The 19,288-nt window shown below is 40.4% G+C and overlaps 1 protein-coding gene across 1 annotated transcript in view; it reads left to right on the forward strand.

The window, feature by feature from the left end:
* Positions 1–19,288, forward strand: part of Lekr1 (leucine, glutamate and lysine rich 1) — a 170,274-nt gene that overhangs the window by 83,193 nt on the left and 67,793 nt on the right. The window contains exon 7 of the mRNA XM_051157263.1: positions 18,239–18,320. Coding sequence (XP_051013220.1) covers positions 18,239–18,320 — 82 coding nt within the window. The remainder of the gene's footprint in view (positions 1–18,238; positions 18,321–19,288) is intronic.

The following is a 19,288-nucleotide window of genomic DNA, read 5'->3' on the forward strand; positions in this document are numbered from 1 at the left end:
TAGTATGGTCTAGTGATTTGTATTTCTTAATTGCTTGCCCTCTGAGATTCTTGCTGTAGACTCTCATGTACCCCAAATATTGTCATTTAACCTAGCCTCCCTGTTTGACTAATAAGGAAACCCAATACCTGGGCAGGACTGGAGGAAGGTAGATGTGGCGAAGGTTCTTGGACTTTGGGGACAGAGAGGATCTTGGGAAAGAGAGAAGCAGATGGGTCTGGAGAAGGAAGGACTAGGAGGATTACTGTGGGATAGAAAAGAGCCTCATGGGTCTAAAGGAGGAAATCTGAAGTTCCACATAAAAGAAGTGGCCCAGATGAACAACCTTAGCCAGTATTTTGGGACTGTGGGTGGGAGGTAGCCCAAATAAAAATTATTAGTAGCAGATGGCATGGGATAGAAATTGAGAGATATTGGAAGATAGTTTAGGGGATTAATATCTGCCTTGCCTCAGGTGAAAATAAGGCATATGCTAAAACACAACAGATGTCTATGTCTTTTTGATTGTGATAGCAGGTTAGATATTACCACTGTACTAATTATAAGCCTAATAATAAACATTTATTAAAGTAACAGCAACATGAACTAAGTCTCCAACCCCTACATAATATCTTTAAAACTTGAGTACATTTCTCAGTTCATTCTACAAGGCTAGAATAACTCTGTTCTCAAAACCAGACAAAGGGATTAGGAGAAAGGAACACAATAAGCCTCTTTAGATTAGGAATATTGATGTAACAATTTTCATAAAATAAGAGTAAATCAAAACAACATTGGTTTTGCTGAGCACATAATCAATTCTTATAAGTTCCTTTGAAATATAAAACGCAGTCTTTCCAGATTTCCCCAAGCAAATGTTGTTGAAGCCAGGCTTTGTCCCAATGGCCCCTTGCAGCTGCTTGTGCTCACTGTGCCACATATCCTGATAGTTTCTGACATCTACTGAGCACTAGCTATTTGCCCATCATGCACTAAGTATTGTCTGTTACTTCGTTTCATTCTCAAGTAGCTCCAGAGGTTGATTATCATCATTATGCTCTTGTTACTAGTGAAGAAATTCAGCGTTAGTCAAGTTAAGTAATTTGTATTAAGTTACAAAGCTAGTAAGTAACAAAGATAGCCTGTGTCTTAACTGTGACAGAGACCAGATTAAAGGAATTAAATGTAGCATTTCATTTGATAGTTGGTCTATAACTGAAGCCGTATGTACATTGCTGAATCCTCTTTCCAATGGAAATTGCTGTTTTAGAGTCTGGACATCATTTATTTGAGGGCTTTGGAGGGACTAGAAATGTGGACCGCTTATAAGAAAAGGTGCCACCATCTCTTAATGGGTTTCCACACCCATTAGGGAATAAATCTTGTTTCTTCCTGACTACTTCAACTGTGAGCAGATGTTAAGATTTTGGCAAATAGATTTCAGAATGTTCTTTCTACAGCTTTTTAATATTACCTTAAAAGAAACAAGTTGTATCTGGATGTATAAGTTTTCTAGTATGTTATGAAAGGTTTAAGGGGAAGTTAGGAAACATTTTAAGCAGCTTCTTCTTCTTCTTCTTCTTCTTCTTCTTCTTCTTCTTCTTCTTCTTCTTCTTCTTCTTCTTCTTCTTCTTCTTCTTCTTCTTCCCCGCTAGTGATTTGTTATAAGAATGGACAGGTCACCCCAGCATACGGCATTTTGATTTCATGAACTAGAAAAAGCAGGACTGTGGCAGCAAGTTCTACCTAAGAGCTGCTCTGACATTCCTTCCAACAATGAAATTCCTCTCTCTTATAACGGATTATCTCCCTGACCTTGAACTGCCGCACTGGATGGTGGCCAGGGTGTAGAAGCTTGGACACTGCTGGAAGCAGGGGCTGATTCTGGCTGAGGGAGGTACATTAAAAACACAGAAGGATAAGAAGTACAAGAATAATTCTTCAGAACTTATCACACCAAAAGCTAGTAATGCTGAAAATATAAGTTATTGTGAGACTTTTTAAATGTATGAATAATAGATACTATTAGAAGCTGTGATGTTTTGAAGCTCAGTTGCAACATTCCTCTCTCAAGGAACTATATCAAAGTTAATATTGTAAATAAGATCAAAGAAAAGAAAAGCAGTTAACAGACCAGTTTTCCATGTAATTTACACAACCCCAAAATGCAACAGGCATTAGCATGGTGAAACATTTTCATATATTTCTAGGGACACTGTAATTGATAGAGCTCCCAAGAGTAGTTTGTATCTGTCTGAAGTACAAATGCACCCCCACTTTGATGTTGTAGTTTGATTCTGGGATTAACATGTACATCCCCTTTGGCAAATGGAATTAGAAGTATACGTCTGCAGAGTTAGCCCGTGAAGCACAGTAACAGCCAACAGAGAGCAAACCACCTCACTGTCACACTAGGTTACTGCCTAGAGAGCTGGTGCAACAGTCAGTAGCTTCCATACAACTGTAAGAGAGAAGCAAACTTGTCAGGAGAGCAAAAGGTGTAGCCTGCATTTGTGCCATGGTGCAGTGGATATCGAAAGGAGGTCATCAAGAATGTGGATGTTCTTCTTTGTTGTATGCCTTAAAAGTCTTTGTGTATACAGGCATCTTTACGTGTGTGTGTGTGTGTGTGTGTGTGTGTGTGTATGTACAAAAAGCTTAGAACACTGTTTTCCTGCTTGAGAGTGATAGGAATTAGACTAGAGATAATAGGGAAGTCTTCTAAAACTGGGTTTTCCTCCACAGCAGGTTGAGATTTACAAAAAGGAAACACAGGAATATAGAATTCTTGTTAGCATTGCTCTATTTTAACTTCACCATTGTTGCGTGCCTTTGCTATAACTGAGGAACTTGTCTCAACAAGGTCACATCTCCACGACTTTACCTATGTGCTTCTGGTCCCAGATCCTTCCCAGGGTACACACTGGATTCAGTTGTCATGACTTCTTAGACTTCCCTTGATTCTAAAGTTTCTCAAACTTTATTGTTTTTTACTTCCTTGGCCATTTGTTGTAGGATGCCCCTCGGTTAGATTATCTGATGTTTGCCTCACAGTTACACTGGAGTTATGTGGGCTGGGAGAAGGAGAAGCCCAGAGGTAAAGTACTGTTTTCATTATGTCTTGTCAAAAATAAACACTACCAGCACAGTGTGATTTATGACTATTGATGTTGGTTGACCTTGGTCACCTGACTGCAGGCGGCATTACTTGTCTGGCTTCCCCATGGGAAAGCCGAGTTTTTCCCCTTCTCATACTGTCCTCTCTGAAAGGAGCCTTCTGCAGGCCACTCAGGTTGAAGTGGGACCTCAGCTCTTGCTCTGTTAGCTAAGAAAGAAATCTGCATGACTTATTTGGAATTGTCCCACAGATTAACCTCTTCTCCCCATTTCTTAATTTATCATTTACATGAGCATTGACTTATTGGTATTTATATTTAAGTTATAACCCAATAGCACCCCCAGACTCTGCAACTTTAGCTGCTGATTGGATTTTTCCAGGTGACTCCTATGTCTCTTTGACACAGTCCCATCAATTTGGGGTTTGTTCTTATTTTCTAAACCATAAAGAAAGCTCATCTTGTCCATTTTGTGCCTCAGTGTGGACCAGCAGCTCTGATTCCTTTCTTTACAAGATGGTTTTCCAAATCAGGAAGGTGGTTTGTCTCTTAATACGGATGTCATTTGCTTTATGTGCTCTCAGATGACAAAGCAAAGACACACGTAGCCTGTGCCGGAGTGTACATGCACATGTCCATAAGTGCTTCTGTACGTACATCTATAATTGTATTTAGCCCAATGTAGCTTCTCACTAATATTGGAATTCCAGCTTATTGTTGCATGAATCATTCTAGTGGGAAAATTATTGTATTTTTCTTATTTTGAAAGCTATTTCAAAATAAATAATTTTTTTATAAAATTAAATAAAATTTAAAATTAAACAGTAGGCAATTAGGACAGACTTGCTGAAATTCATCCTGTATACTTAAAAACACTTTCTCAAAGTGCAGTTCTTCCCCTAAATCAAAGCATATTTTCAAATATCATTCTTTGAATATGGCTTATAAAATATGCAATTTATTTGACTATTTTAGTTTTCTAGAAGAAAACTAAGCCTGCTGAGAACATGGTATCCTATGTTCCCGAAATGTTAAAAGTCACGAAATAACCTTTTCCTGAATAAAGGAAGTCCTGGTAAACACGGGGTTTGTGCATATAATGAAGGGAAAAAGAGGGAGACATTTTCCCTTCTGGGACCCCTCTGCTCCTCATTGAACTACCTCTGTGATGCAAGCTCCACAGTCCATGTGCTCTTGTGTGGTCCTCATACACTCAGCAGTGGACTCATTTGGACACTTTGTGAAGTCCCTAGTCCTGCAGCTGACATTCAAACCCAGATCTCTGTCAAGCCAAAGCCTATGCTTCTGTTAATCATTACACTGAGTTCTAAGACGGCACTTGGGAGTGCCCAACTCCTCCGCCTTAATTAAAAAGAAAAGTTTTTCTCCCCTTACAAAAATAGGCCACTGACCTAGCAAGCCTCCTGAGAGTTTACCCTAGGCAGTGCTGTCCAGATGCCTGGCTACAGAAGCTGGCCCTGTATCACTGATACGCGTGGGGGCATGGGGGTGTGGGCATGGGGGTGTGGGGGAATGGGGGGCTGCGTAAATAAAGGGATTTGCTTTAAAAGTACATTCTTGCATACCTTTCCTGTGTAGGAATTACAATCGCCAAGATGAGAAAGAAAACACTGTGGCTTTGTTAACTGCTCCAGGTGCTTCTTATAACAAGGCCAGTTTGGTTTTAGCTCAAAAAAATAATGAGGAATACAAGAAAAAGGATGTCTCCACTGGTACATGGTTGGTGAGTGGGGGCATTTCAACCGGAAATACAGTTGTGAAGTTTCTCAACAGTTGCCATGTTCAATTCAAGCAACAAAGAGTTATTGAAAGAAAATTTTAGGTATTCAGAATATCTGAGAAGGTTGAAGAACGGATTGGTGAAAGTAGCTAGCACTCCTGTAGCTCCCAGCTAAAACGATGGCACAGATATGCTTAGTGAGCCCACAATAGCTGTGCCCCAAAACAGGGAGCCTTCTGGCCTGCCACCTCCTCTGGTCCTGCAGGCCACTGACCTGGAGTTCTGATGGGATCCTCTTGTTTGAGTGTTTTGGAAGCAGTAGCTGACAGATGACAGTAAGTTAGCCTGAATGAAGAGCTGTGCTTGGCCACCCAGCCCTCGCTTATCTGGCTACTTTACACTGTTGTGCTGCTGTAAATATGCCACAGGTTAGGCACATCAGCCGGCCCAGAGGTGGAGTCAGAGCGAAGTGTTGTAAGCAGTGGCTTCAGGATAATAAAGACAAGTAAGTGACATGTGTGAAAACCAAGCTGAGAGAATGCACAAAAACAGGAAAGCTGCATCTAGGAGAGGACCAAGGTAAGTTTGCTGTCAGGGCAAAGTAGTACTTTAAAGATCGCAAAAGACAACAGTAGAGCATATCTGAGTTCAGAAAACTCCACCAAACCTAACAGAAGCAGAAATAGCACTTATGTCATATGTGATATGCAAAGGATTGAAAAGTCACACGTGAAGGTTTAACTCAGTTGTGTAAAGATCGCTAAGCACCCAAGCTAGGAGATGGCTGAACACTGAAACATAAGATGAATCCAAAGAGGCAGCTACTTGCAATGGACATGACGCTATGCTTTAACTCAGTACACAAATTTAACAGTAAAGTTTTATTGGTTCCTATAAATTATTACTACATTTGTTTAATCTATTTGTGATGAAGTAATCTTGAGAATCCATATTGAATGATCACAAAGCGCCAGGCATGGAAGGCACACTTGGGGACAGAGGCAGGAGAATCAGGAGTCATCCCTGTTACATAGAGAATGTGAGGCTATCCTGACTTAACACTGACTCTTACACTAATGAGTGACTGTGTGGCCTGCACACCTCGTTTTGACCAGTTACGTATATCTGTTGCAGAAAGGTGCTTTTTTTTAAAATGAGGAGTGAAGGCTACACTTATCTATAAGTATAAGAATAATTATTTAGGAACAATTGAAAATTATTTTGGTTTAGAAAATGTCAATAGTGAGTCTCTTTTGGTACATATGGCCTCCCAGCCATGGATTGGCTATGTTTATAGTATCAGACACCAAGACAGTTGGTGGGGCCTTAAATCCAATTAGATAGTCCATTTTTATCCTATTCTCAGGATAAAAATGCCACTGTTGCACCAGCTGGAACCACAGTGTGGCTTTTGGTTTGTAGGTTCTACAGGTGAGTAGGACCTTCCTTTGCCTTCTTCTCCTGGCAGCTTATGGCATCATCTCAAGAAGAGGCGTCTGGGTCAGTTCCAGATTTCTCCAAGTCCTGTGTCCAAAATGTGTGTTGTCGTCAGCAAAAGAGTTTTGCCTTGAAGTTCTGGGAGGCAAGCAGAGGCCATACTAAGAGCCTCTATTGTCTGGGGACTCTCTTGGACTTTACTCTCCAATAATGTTTCAGGCAGACTCCTCTACCATTCATGTTAAACAGTTTGTGGCTCTTCATGAGAAATGTGGAGTAACTCTATGTATATTGTGTGTGTGTGTGTGTGTGTGTGTGTGTGTGTGTGTGTGTTTGAGAGAGAAAGAGGTGTGTACATTATAAAATAAAATAATGTTTACCTATGGCTTTTCCAAACATCCTTCATGTTATCTCGTGTCCCCCTCCACCTCTATATTACCCTCCCTTCGCACTCCGCAATAAAACCCCCAGTTCCCCCATCTCTTCTTACTTTCAGAATTTACTCTGACTATGGGCTTTTCTTCATTTTAAACTGTAACCATTCACCCTGTTGTGTCTTCTGCCTCATCCTATAGTTCCAGGTTTCCCACCAATGTGATATCAATCACTAGCATCCTAGGCCAAGTGTAAGATGATGACCCTGCTACCATACATCGTGCAGGTGACGCTCTGATATGCCATCTGCCATTGCTGACTAGGTGGGTTGAACTATGACCTGGTCAGCCCCTTTAGGCTCTGATTTGTTTCAAGCTCTGATGCTATTTCTTTGTTTCCAATGTTAAACATTTATATTCATGTTCACTTTTTGTTTTAAAATGCCATTGAGCATTCTTGGCTTTGGTTCAAGTTTATAGTTTCTATAACTAATTTTTTACATAAAAACTTTTAACATTATTTTCCAATCATTTCCTTTTGCTTATCATTTGAAATATGCATGCCTGATATTTAAGTGCATATGTTAATTCTGCTCTGTATAGTTGTAAGGCTGATAATGGACTGTCAATGGTAGCCTAATCTTTATGATAAAGTTTAGTTTTTTCCAGAAAAAAAAAAAGCATGTAAAATGAAGACTTGAAGAATAAATTCTTAGCTCCCCTTTTAAAAAGATTTATTTACATGAGTGTTGTAATTTTATGTTTAGCGCACACTAATATTACTTCCAAAATGCACAATTTATCTCAATTGATTATAGTCCTCTCAGAGGTCATTGTGACCTACAAATCAGACCACTTAAATGATTTTCCTTCTACCTGGTAGAATAAAGTGTCCTTTGCTTTTTGTCAGCAGTCACAAATACTGGAAGACACAGTTCAGATAAATCGTCTCAGCATTGTTGCTTCTTCTTGAACCTATTTAACCAACTTTCAAATTTATCCCAAGTGAAAAAACTTGGAAATTTTTTTCTTTAGTAAGCTATTTGGTATAATAAACAACACAGCCTTTTTAATGATGTTATTTTGCATAAAATATTTGAACATCCTAATTAAATGTTTTAAAAATAGCATTATTGAGGTATAATTTACATATTTCCAGAGTCACCCATTTTAGGTGTGCAATTTGTTGATGTTAGGCTATGCACAGAATTGGGTGACCATTGCCATGAGCTCATTCTAGAGGAGCGTTCTCCCGTTCCTAAGCTCTAACCCATTAGCACAGCTCCTCATGTTGTGGTGACCCCAACCATAAAAGTATTTGTGTTGCTACTTTATAACTGTGACTTGCTGCTGTTATGAATTTATACTGTAAATATCTTGTGTTTTCAAATGATCTTAGGAGACCCCTATGAAAAGGTGTTTTGACTCCAAGAGGCTGTAATCCACAAGTTGAGAACCTCTGTTTTAGAGCATTTCTATCCATTTTTAAAAGGTTTTAGGGTCTGGAGAGATGGCTCAGTGGTTGAGAGCACTGGTTGCTCTTGAAGAAGACCTGGGTTTGAGTCCCAGAGCCTATATGGCAGCCCACAACTATCCAATTACTCCAGACCCTGAATTTGATGCTTTTCTTTCTTTCTTTCTTTCTTTCTTTCTTTCTTTCTTTTTTTTTTCTTTCTCCCACCCCCCTGCCCCCCTTCCCCTGGCCACTATAGACACCAAGTATGCATGTGGTGCAGATATATTCAGGCAAAATACACATAAAATAATTAAATAAATATACCTAAAAACACTTTTTAAAAGAAAGAAAGAAACTTTGAGGGCCATCAAGATGACTCAGCAGGTAAAAATGCTCACCATGAAGCCTATGAAATGGAGTTTGATTCCTAGAACTCTGGAAGGTAGAAAAACAGAACCAAATTGTGGCGCGAGCGCGCGCGCATGCACACACACACACACACACACACACACACACACACACACACACACACACACACACACCCTTGGGACCATTACCAGCCACTCCTTTTGTGTCCCTGCCACCACCCCAACTCCAATTACTATTGAGTGCCTATTCTGGACATTTCTTAAAATAGAACCATACAATTTGTGGTCTTTTTGTGTGTTAACACAGTGTTTGTGTGTCTCATCTATGTAGAAATATGTGTAAATACCATGTTCCTTAATTCTCCAATAAAGTGGGAAATTCAGCTGAGGTGGGTGGGGGATAAGAGATAGCCCAAATCCAGGAGTCAGCATCTGCTTTTTGTGCCTGCATATTTCGGCTGCTGGCCATTTGTCCAAGCCGTTAATTTTTTTTACTTGACTGTACTTTATATATGGGAATCTGGTAGTTTTCATTACCTATTTCAAAGCATTAAGAGAAGAAAAGGATAGAGTATAGTGATGCTAGGAGAACTGCAAAGATATATAATACTAAAGTACATTTAAAGTAGCTGTTTCTGCTGTAACAGCAAACTAGATGATCAGATTTAGGATTAATGTGTTAGAATTTTCTTAGATATTATTTAGTTAATTGAGAGTCCTGCCTGCCCAGGTGGGCAGAAGATACCCAGACACCTGCCTGCGACCACATAGCACGCGGGCAGATGGCACTACAGATGAGCAAGTATGTGGTACAGCGGTGGAAGAGAAGCAGAGCAGTTTGTACACTAAGAAGAGAGGCAAAGCCAGAGATGCAAGGCTGCTGAGGTCAGCCTGATATGAATAGCCTGTGCTGCCACCTGAGGCCATGGCAAGGTCCAGCCTGTGATGCCACCTGAGGCCATGGTAAGGTCCAGCCTGTGCTGCCACCTGAGGCCATGGTGAGGTCCAGCCTGTGCTGCCATCTGAGGCCATGGCGAGGTCCAGCCTGTGCTGCCACCTGAGGCCATGGTAAGGTCTAGCCTGTGCTGCCACCTGAGGCCATGGCGAGGTCCAGCCTGTGATGCCACTGAGAGCCATGTAATTCTTTGTATATTTCAGACACTAACACCTATACATTAAGTGGTATACAGCCAACCAAGGTTCTATCTCATTCATTGGGCTGTCTTGTCACCCTGCTGTTTGTTTCCTCTGCCATGGAAAGGATTTGTTGTTGCTTGTTTGTTTGTTTTCATTTTTCTAGACAGGGTTTCTCTGCATACCCTTGGCTGTCCTAGACTCAATTCACAGAGATCCACCTTTCTCTCCCTCAAGGACTAGGATTACAGGCATGCACCACCATGCCCTGCTTGTGGAAAGTTTTTAAAAATTTCATTTGTCAACTCTCGGAGACTATTTCCTGCACTACTGGAGTAGTGCCCTTTTCCAGGTCCGTATCTAGTGTTACCCTCTAGCAGGTCTTAAAGTCTTTGATTCATTTTACATTGATTCTTTTGAGCAGAATGAAAGTTAGGCATCTAATTTCATTCTTCTACCCATGGAGATCCAGTTTTCCCAGCACCGTTTGTTGAAGACTTTTAGATGGCTGTAGCCTTGAGGGCTCATCTCTGGTCCTCTCTTCATTCTGTGTACCACGTCCATCATTGTTTCTCTGCTTAGAATTGCTTTGACTCTTGTTTTCCTACAAGTAGTTTCTGTGGCTCTTCTTATAGCTGTTGTCAGGCTTTATTCTTCCATGATCTGGTAAGATAGAAGGAAATATTTTACTTCCTTTGTATTTGTGAAGGCTTCCTTAATGGCCTATTGAGTCATCAAGGGGAACAGGGTAAGACAGGGTTTTTCTCTATGTGTAGCTCTGGTTGTCCCAGAACTCACTCTGTAGACCAGGCTGGCCTTGAACTCATAGAGATCTGCCTGCCTCTGCCTCCAAGTGCTGTAATTAAAGGTGTGCACCTCCACCACCCATTCTGAGTAGTCAGTTTTAGAGAGGGTTCCATGGGCCACCTAGAAGAGGATGTACTCTTTATCTGTTAGCTGGAATTCTGTAGATCTCTAGGCTTTAGTGCTGAAGCTTCTCTGTCGACTTTTGGTTTGGAGGAGTTATCTGAAGGTGAGGGTGGTGTACATAGCTTTCACACTATCTCTGTGTGTAGACTTTCTCATCAAGTCTTTCATTAATCATTTTTTAAAACTGTGGTTCCCCTACATTTGGTGCATAGTTTCTTATAGTTGTTACAGATAACTGTTAAATGCTCTCTTTAGTAATCTGTAGTTGCCTACTTTGTCTCTTCTGACTCGTAGTGATTTGGAATCCACTTTTTCAGGCATCAGAACAGCTATATTAAGACAATTGGAGCTCCTGTTTGGTGGTTTTATTTCTGTCCTTTGACTTTTTTCTATTAATTGTAAATATTTTTTATTACATAATATATTCTGATTATGATTTCTTCTCCTTCTACTCCTCTAACTTTCCCCCATTCCATCTCCCACCCAGGTCCACCCCCTTTCTGTCTCTCATTAGAAAACAACAACAACAACATAAGATAAGATAAAACAAAAACTACCATGTCGGAATTAAGACAAAACAAATGGAAGGAAAAGAGCTCATGAGATGGCACAAGAAACAGAGATCCATTCATATGCACATTTGGGAATCCCATAAAGACATTAAATTGGAAGTTATATATGCAAAGGACCTATAGAGTAAAAGGAGAAAAGAAAAAATACATAAATAAAAATAAAAAATAAGATAAAAATTAAAAAACAAAACAGGAAGAGTTCTGGCAGGATGTTATGAGACAGGAGCCTCCAGAGCTGCTGCTGAGCTTGGTCTGTGTTGGCCACTCCTGCTGGGCACGTGGGCCACCTTTAAGAGCAGTTTGTCTCCCCAGTGTTTTATCTGGGGTAAACTAAATTTTCATTTGTGTTCCTGGGTATTGGGAGCTGACACTTAGGAATGGGGATGGTCTGGGAGGGGGTGTTCAGGGGGTTCCCTGGAAGGAAGATCAGGTTAGTCCTGGGAATGGGGGCATAGAGTGAGAGGGCACAGCGGGTGGTCCACTCCCTTGACTCCGCAGCTTACTTTCTGTTCTTTTTCAAAATTTCCATTTCCTTACCGAATTTTTCCTCCATGGTTTTTGTTTTAATTTCTCCTCCAAACTGTTGACTTTTTTATTTTCTTTGCTAACATTCTTATCTACATCCTGAATTTCTTTTTTTAACTTTTTTATTCATTTGCTAATCTGAGTTTTCTATGTGGTAATTGGGCCTTTTAGAAAATAGAGTCTTTTTCTTGCATTCACCAATCTTTCTTATGGTTACCTTTGGTCTCTAGTATTGAGGAGCTGTGAGCATGTAATGCTTTATTATGTCTGTCAGGATGGGTGTATTCTCTAGTTTCTATTTTTATTTTTTCATTTTGTTTCATTTCACACAAGTCTTCCTGGTAAGTTATGTTCACTTGAATTTACAGTCCCCACTCCTATTAAAGGAGTAGCGACTGTGGCAACATGTAGGTGATTTGCCAAGAGTCCTGATGTTAGCTTCAGTAGAAGACACGTGTGCCCTCCCTAGTGTGCCCAGTAAGGTTCAGATATGGGAATATGAGATGCTGATTGGGGTAAATGTACTTTATAATAGTTAGAGCTGCTGGGGAGGTGGTGGCACACGCCTTTAATCCCAGCACTTGGGAGGCAGAGGCAGGCAGATCTCTGTGAGTTTGAGGCCAGCCTGGTCTACACAGCGAGTTTCAGGACAGCCAGAGCTGTTACACAGAGAAACCCTGTCTCGAAAAAACAAAAGAAAAAAAGGTAGAGCTAAGTACATTAATAATTAAATCATAAAACAAGGGAGGAATGGGAAAGGAGCAAAAAAAGCACGAGTGAGAAGAAAAGTATGGGCTCGAAGTAAGGAAGTTAATTGAGACAATATTATAGATTGGGGAGAGAGAGGAGGGCCCTGAGTGCTGTTTAAGTTGAGGGATAGGCTTAACTAGCATCTACACAAAGGGGGGAAAAAGTGCAAATCAAAGCAAGAATTAAAACAAAGTAGGCAGCTGTTACAGACACTTTCTTGTTGGGCTGACTGGGTTCTTATTCGTGCAGCTGGGGGAAGGGCTGCTAGTCTCAGCCAGCAAGGCACTTAGTGTGGCCTTCTCTTGTCTGCTGCCAGTTACAACTTTATCTCTGGCATTTTATACATTGTTTTCTCCATGGGCCTTTCTGTGGCCATAGAAGACCCGCCCACTCAGCCCACTCAGGCCACTCAGCTCTCTCATAGTTGCTTTTGTCCCTTGATAGTCTGTTACCAGCCGGGCCTATCAACAGGCCTCAGTACTGCACCAAATTCAGCAGCACACTGCTTCACTTCCATGTCGTCACTGGCCCAGGCAGTGTGGAGCCGGCTCCTCCCAGCTGTTCACTCCAGGGTCCTAATGCAAATCCCATTTTCACATCCACTTCACACTTCTGTCTCCACGGCCTGTGCTGATGTGGCATTCTGGGTATCTAGGTCCTGGTCACATCTCAACAGTCTGGACAGCCTTTCTCCTCTTTGCTGTTCTTTATTCTGCATCTTCATTTTTGCCAGGCCAAATGGAATTATTTAAACCCAGGGAATTTGTGTAATTAAAAAAAAAGCCTGTAAGAAGTGTAATTTTTGTCATATGTAAGATACAAGTTGTAAGTCATACATTAAACTCACAGCACAGATGCCTTCTCAAATGGTCTTCTTGAATACAAACAAACACGTCTCAGTGTCACCTGTCTTCAAACCAAAACAAACTCTTCTTTGTTAACAGATTCCCCTCGAACTACAGTTAAATTCTCTATTTCTCATCCATAAGATCGAACAGTGGTTTTTATTCTGTCTCATCCTCATGTGGCCCCTCCCACAACAGGTTTTCTCCTTTATCCTTTGCTTTCTTTTGCACCCGGGATACACAGAACAGAATTGATTAGTCCTGATGATATAGATGATACTTGTGACTCAGCAAGCAAGGCCAAGCTCTAAGCCAATGGTTCTCAACCTGTGGGTCATGACCCCTTTGAGGCCACATATCAGATATGTTGCATATCAGATATTTATATTATGATTCATAACAGTAGCAAAATTACAGTTATTAAGTAGCAGCATAAACAGTTTTATAGTTGGGCGAGTCACTACAACATGAGGAACTGAATTAAAAAGGGTCACAGGATTAGGAAGGTTGAGAACACTGCTCTGAACACTATGTATCCATTAAAATGTCCGAACACAGAAAAAATAATGTAACAAATGTGTGTGATTGTATATTTACTTGTATCTAACAAATGATTTTACCTAAGTTCCCCCAAGAAATTGTTAAGGAAAACAAACTAATGAGAGCCCCCAGTTTTAGTCTTTATAAGAAGATGGTCACCAATGACCTCACGCCTATGGACAAGAACAAGGTCCTTAAGGAGGGAGCGATGCCCTCCAGAGCAGAACTGGGGGCAGTGGCTTACCTCCAGCACAGCAATAGCTGGTACTTAGGTGACACTCAGTGTGCCTGTCACTGCTCTCCTTCTCTGCACATATAAAGTCACTGAAGGCTGGGCACCCTGTGCAGGGTGCCTGAAGCAGTACAGCCAGGAAGAAGTAGAGCCAGGGTTTGAAGCTGGACAGTGTGACTTTAAAACGCATGCCCAACACCCCGTTATGTGTTAAATTGTGTTAGAAGCTTCAGCATTAGTTTTAAGCTTTCTTATCTCTAACATTAAAAAAAAATGGAGCCATTGAGTTTTTTATGCTTGAAATTTATTTATTGTGTTGAGATGAATAATTTCTGTTACTCCGAATCATCAGCAAGGTCATCTTAACCCTTTGAATTGCACCTGTTGTCCACCCTGAGCACCCCTGTCTCGTCTGATCTCAGAAATTGCAGCTGTCAAATCAAACATTAGGAAGTAAAAATGTTTTACTCTATGTCTCTGAATTCCTTTATGCCTGCTTATTCTTCCATCCTGCTACTTGAACCTTGAGTTATATATTTTCCTCCACATACCACTTTGAACCAAAATATAAGAACGTGTATGTTTTCTTTGAGTTTTTAAAATTGAAACTTCTTTCTAGCCTTTGAGGTGCATTTATTGTTTCCTCTAATACTGTCTCATGCCTATTATTGTGCCTTCCCAGTGACTACTAAAGCTTTCTATCTTCATATAAAATAGTTAGCTGTGAATACCTTTTGTCTATGCAGTTTCTCAAAGCCTTTCAGAATCACAGGATTCTTTCAAATGGCTAATTACTGCAAATCTGGTTGCCTGTGTAACGCTATCCAGCACGCAGCTGCTTCGTATGAAGAGAGGCTAAGAGCTCCCTTTGGTTTTGTTCATTTAAAACCATTTGCTTCTTATTTAATATCTGCAAAGAACGCAGCCACATCATAGTAGAATGCGCTGTTGTGAATTTTGGATGGTTTCCATGGGTTCCGCCTTACATCTGCATGGTGGTTAAAGCCAGGGCTTCCTTTCTCTTGGTAGTCACTCAGGGCCTTCTGCCTCATAATCCAATGTCATGCTGAATGAGAGAAAATTGAAGTTGAATTTATTTGACTATAGTGAAGGACTGCACAGAACAATGCACTCACTTAAGAACTCCTTGCCTCAGAAACCGAAGGAGCTGTTTTGTGCAGGTGGCTTAGACTCCGCTGCTAACCCTGACTGTGTTCCTTTATTTATTAAGGACAGGAATTGGGCATTCTGCTTCTGAAAACAAAGGGCCCTGCTAGTCGGCCCGAACCTTAGCCTGTGGGATGCTCACACATCCACCATTCAGAACCAGAGATGCGCCCTAGGTCTCTGTTTTTTGTTTTTAAATAACCCTTAGCACTTGCTGATTTAAAAAAAAATACAATCAATAAATGAAAAGCAGCCATGAAAATATATAAGTCATCTCCCAATAACACACCAGAACACTCCAGGGTCCTTTTGACATTGTGAGTTATTCATAATGAAATGTGTTCCTTCGGCTCTATGTGATGTCTTTTCTGCTTAACTAAAATGCTTCCTTGGTTGGCACCGCTTATATTTCTGTTTCTCTTTACTGTGTGACAGCCTTCATTGGTTCTTGCCTTTCTATGTAAAACATTTGTTTCCTTCACCAATATTCAGAGCTTTTGTAAGACAGGTGGGAACATGTGTCTCCTCTGCTGGTTCTATACTGTGAACCAAAGACTAACCCGTGTTTATTCTGAAAGCAGGGAGACAAGAGAAACCTGTGGGTAAAGAGGATGACCTGAATGTACAACAGTGTTGCCATTAATCCTGCACAGGATCTTGTGGCATGGGTTGGTTTAGTTGGAACCTGGTAAATTCTGGAACCCTGATGCATCTGTATTTTAAGTGTGAGCCTCAGAATACTTCTTAATGTTAGCAAAATGAGCCTGAATTAGTGGCTATTTTTAGTCTATACTATTGTCAGGTAATTGGGAATTAATTACATAAAATTTACATACCAAGTAATAGTTCTTTGAGGCTTTATTTTAAAACTAGTCAGTTTTAACTATAGCCACACTTAGAAATGATAACAGAATTCATCACATGGGCTCAGATCCATGTTTCATCTAGTTCAGGAGTCTATCCTGACAAAAGCACCAAGGAGCATTCAACAAGAAGGCAAAATTGTTCTCTGTGGTGTTTGTTCTGTAAAATTAGTCACAAGGAAACCACGTTTGTCTTTACACCTTTCACCAGTAAAACAATATATCTCGTTTTGCAAAGCATATCTCTCTGAAAGTTCAGAGACTGTAATTGTCCTAGAGCAATGCTCACCCTGCATCTTTGACATAGTATTCCTCTGTGCCCTTGATGTTTCAGGAGGCAATGTGAGAGAAAGACTTAGGGACCAGGCACAACTGTTTCAACCATTGGATCACTTCACAGCCTACTGAGTGAACTTACTTTCATCTTTTCGCTTTCCACTTGTAAAAATCAAAATACCTGCTTTCTCTTCCTGGTAACTATGACCACAAATGAACCAAGGCACGCAAAGCACCATGCTCAGCACGTAGACATAGAGTGCCATCAGTGAGCACGGCTCCTCCCTCCTCCCTCCTCCCTCCTCTGAGTATGAGTCAAGTCTGCCAGCAGCATGTCTGAAGCTTAATGACACAATGACATGTACAGAGCACTCAAAATAAGATTTCTGGATTTTGAAAGATTTTATGTATGTTTTACTGATATATATATTATTTTATTTATATCATATTACCATAATATTTTCTTTTTCTTTAACAGGAAAACGTGTACCTTGATAATATCATTAGTAAGTGCATAATTGATCTTGTTTTGAGGGGGTCTTCTGCTCAGCAGATTTAAACCTTTTTAGAAAGTTTGACTGCCATCTGATCGATTTGCTGATTGCAAGAATGGGACAATGGACTCAGAGAGGATCTCATTTTTTTTCCTCTTCGTCTGAAAAATGAGACAATTACAACCTGTCTGGGATTTTGAAGTGATAACGTTAGATAATGGATGTGAGGAGATGATGGTCAAAGAACACAACTGTTTCCTTTAGATAGGTGGTGAAGCTGAAGAACGCTGCTGTACAACATGGTGCTCGTTAGCCAATAACGCATTAGTAAATATGGTGAAAGAGTAAATTTAAAGTGGGTTGGTGTAGTACATGTGTTAATAAGCTTAATTTACCCATTCCAGAATGGTTACATATTTCAAAATGTGATGAGTTAATAGACATAACATTTTACATGTTCATTAAAATAATATATCTGAAAGCACTGGGCATATAAAAACAAGAGGTTTATATCAATGCCTGGAAAATTGTGATGAGAACATTTGTTTAGAATGAATTTGCTTTCTGATTTGAGAAACTAGCTCATGATAAGAACACATGTTGAAGATTTACACAGAAATTTGGTGTCTGTGTATGGTTGGATAAAAAGTTTCAAGCTTACTATTAAAAGGATATTAAAATGCTTGAGTGGCTAGAACATATATATTTGATGAGTCCCTTGTTTTGAATGACTTTTTACTGCATAAACTGGCTAGATCATTTGTATTGTCTCCTTCTATACTTAAACGATCGCAGAGAATTAGGTGCCCACAGCTTTCAGTGGAGTCAGAGATCAGGTCTCACAACAGCCGCCTGCAGGCCCCAGGTAAGCCAAGACTGCACACATGTCACATGGCCTCTGGAATACTGCTTCTCAAACACTCCCTACACTTCCCAGCTGAGGACTCTGTGGAAACCAGTTGCCCACAATGTCCTCTTGCCTTTTAAAGCCATTAAAGTGCTTGTGGATGCTACTCGGAGCTAATAAACTGTCAGCCATGAGCCTGGCACATGATTTGTCTATTGCATTTCTATCCAGAAGCCTCAGATGGTTTGCGAACAGAAGAGGATGCCCGGACAGCCAAATATTAAGAAGGGAGACACATGATTAAAAAAAATGTATGGAGAGTGCCAGCAACACAACTTTCCCTTGAAAACAGTAGAAAGGTTAGCCTGTTAGGTGCTTGCAAGTTAGCATGACAGTGAAGGGAGAAGGGGCCAAGACACCAGGTGTGTGGGCTATTGTGTGGACCATGAGCATGTTGCATAGAACGATACAGGCAAAGCGGAAGAAATATGTGTTGCCCTTAGGAAGCTAAAATGAATCTTCACAAGAGTTTGGTTTAGTTGACGAAACACCTAGACAGTAGTGCACTAATGGACATCCTGTGTCTTTTCAGATTTACAGTGTCAAGTAGAGGCACTTGCGTTGAGACTTCAGAAGACAGCGATGGAGCTGGACAACTGTAAAGAGATGCTCATGTAAGGCACAGAGTTAAGCAGCCGTCAGCGTATAACTGTTTAGAGTCCTGTCAGTAGGCCGTTGTGAGAACCTCAGTGTTTCTGTGATGAGACGGGAGCCAGATGCAAGAAAACTTCTGGAAGCCATAGCCAGCCTGGCAAAACAACAGAGACCCTATCTCAAACATGGTGGAAGACAAGGATCTCCACATGTGCACCATGACATACACACGCGCGCACGCACACACTCACTAACTCACAGAGGTATGCATCATACAGACAGACAGACAGAGTTGTAACATACACACATAAAAAGTACCCAGGGAATATTTGTTTTAAAGTTAATTTATTTTGGGAATTTGAAAGGCTATATATAAACATGGTATATCTGTAATTATAATGCTAAAATAAAATGCACATGATGTTTGAAAGTAAAGCACCCCATTTTACTTCTTGATGTATAATCTGGAAGCTCTGGTTTCAGTTCCTGTATTCACAAAGTTCAGCCTCATAAATATAAATATTTAGGATGCTTAGCGACCAAATGTTTGTGTTGACTGTGGCTGTTCCTAAGAACAATGTGTTTAATCAAATATTGAACAACATAAAAAGGAACAAATTCCAGAACTGCTTAATCAAATTAGTGTATAGTTAGATTATTTGTAGCAAATGCTTTGTTTTAAGAAAACAAGTGAATAGCACAGAAAGGTAAGAGGTGTGGCTGCTTATGTCGGATGCCGGGTGAAGCATGGAGAGAACAGGGAGCTCTTCGTGCCTTTCTTCCCCAGGCACAAGAAGTAAGTTTCTCTGAGATAAGAAACATGAAAAAGAGACAAGATAGCAGTTGCAAAAATTTAAAAATCCCTGTTCACTCTGTCTATAATGTGAGGAGGACTGTGTCCATATGGAAGTCTTGTGGGGAAAGCAGGCTCAGACCACAACTTTATTTTTATTTGCTTTATGTATTATTATTAATGCTATTACTTTGT

The sequence above is a fragment of the Acomys russatus genome, chromosome 15 (assembly GCF_903995435.1).
Source record: "Acomys russatus chromosome 15, mAcoRus1.1, whole genome shotgun sequence".
Classification (NCBI taxonomy): Eukaryota; Metazoa; Chordata; class Mammalia; order Rodentia; family Muridae; genus Acomys; species Acomys russatus.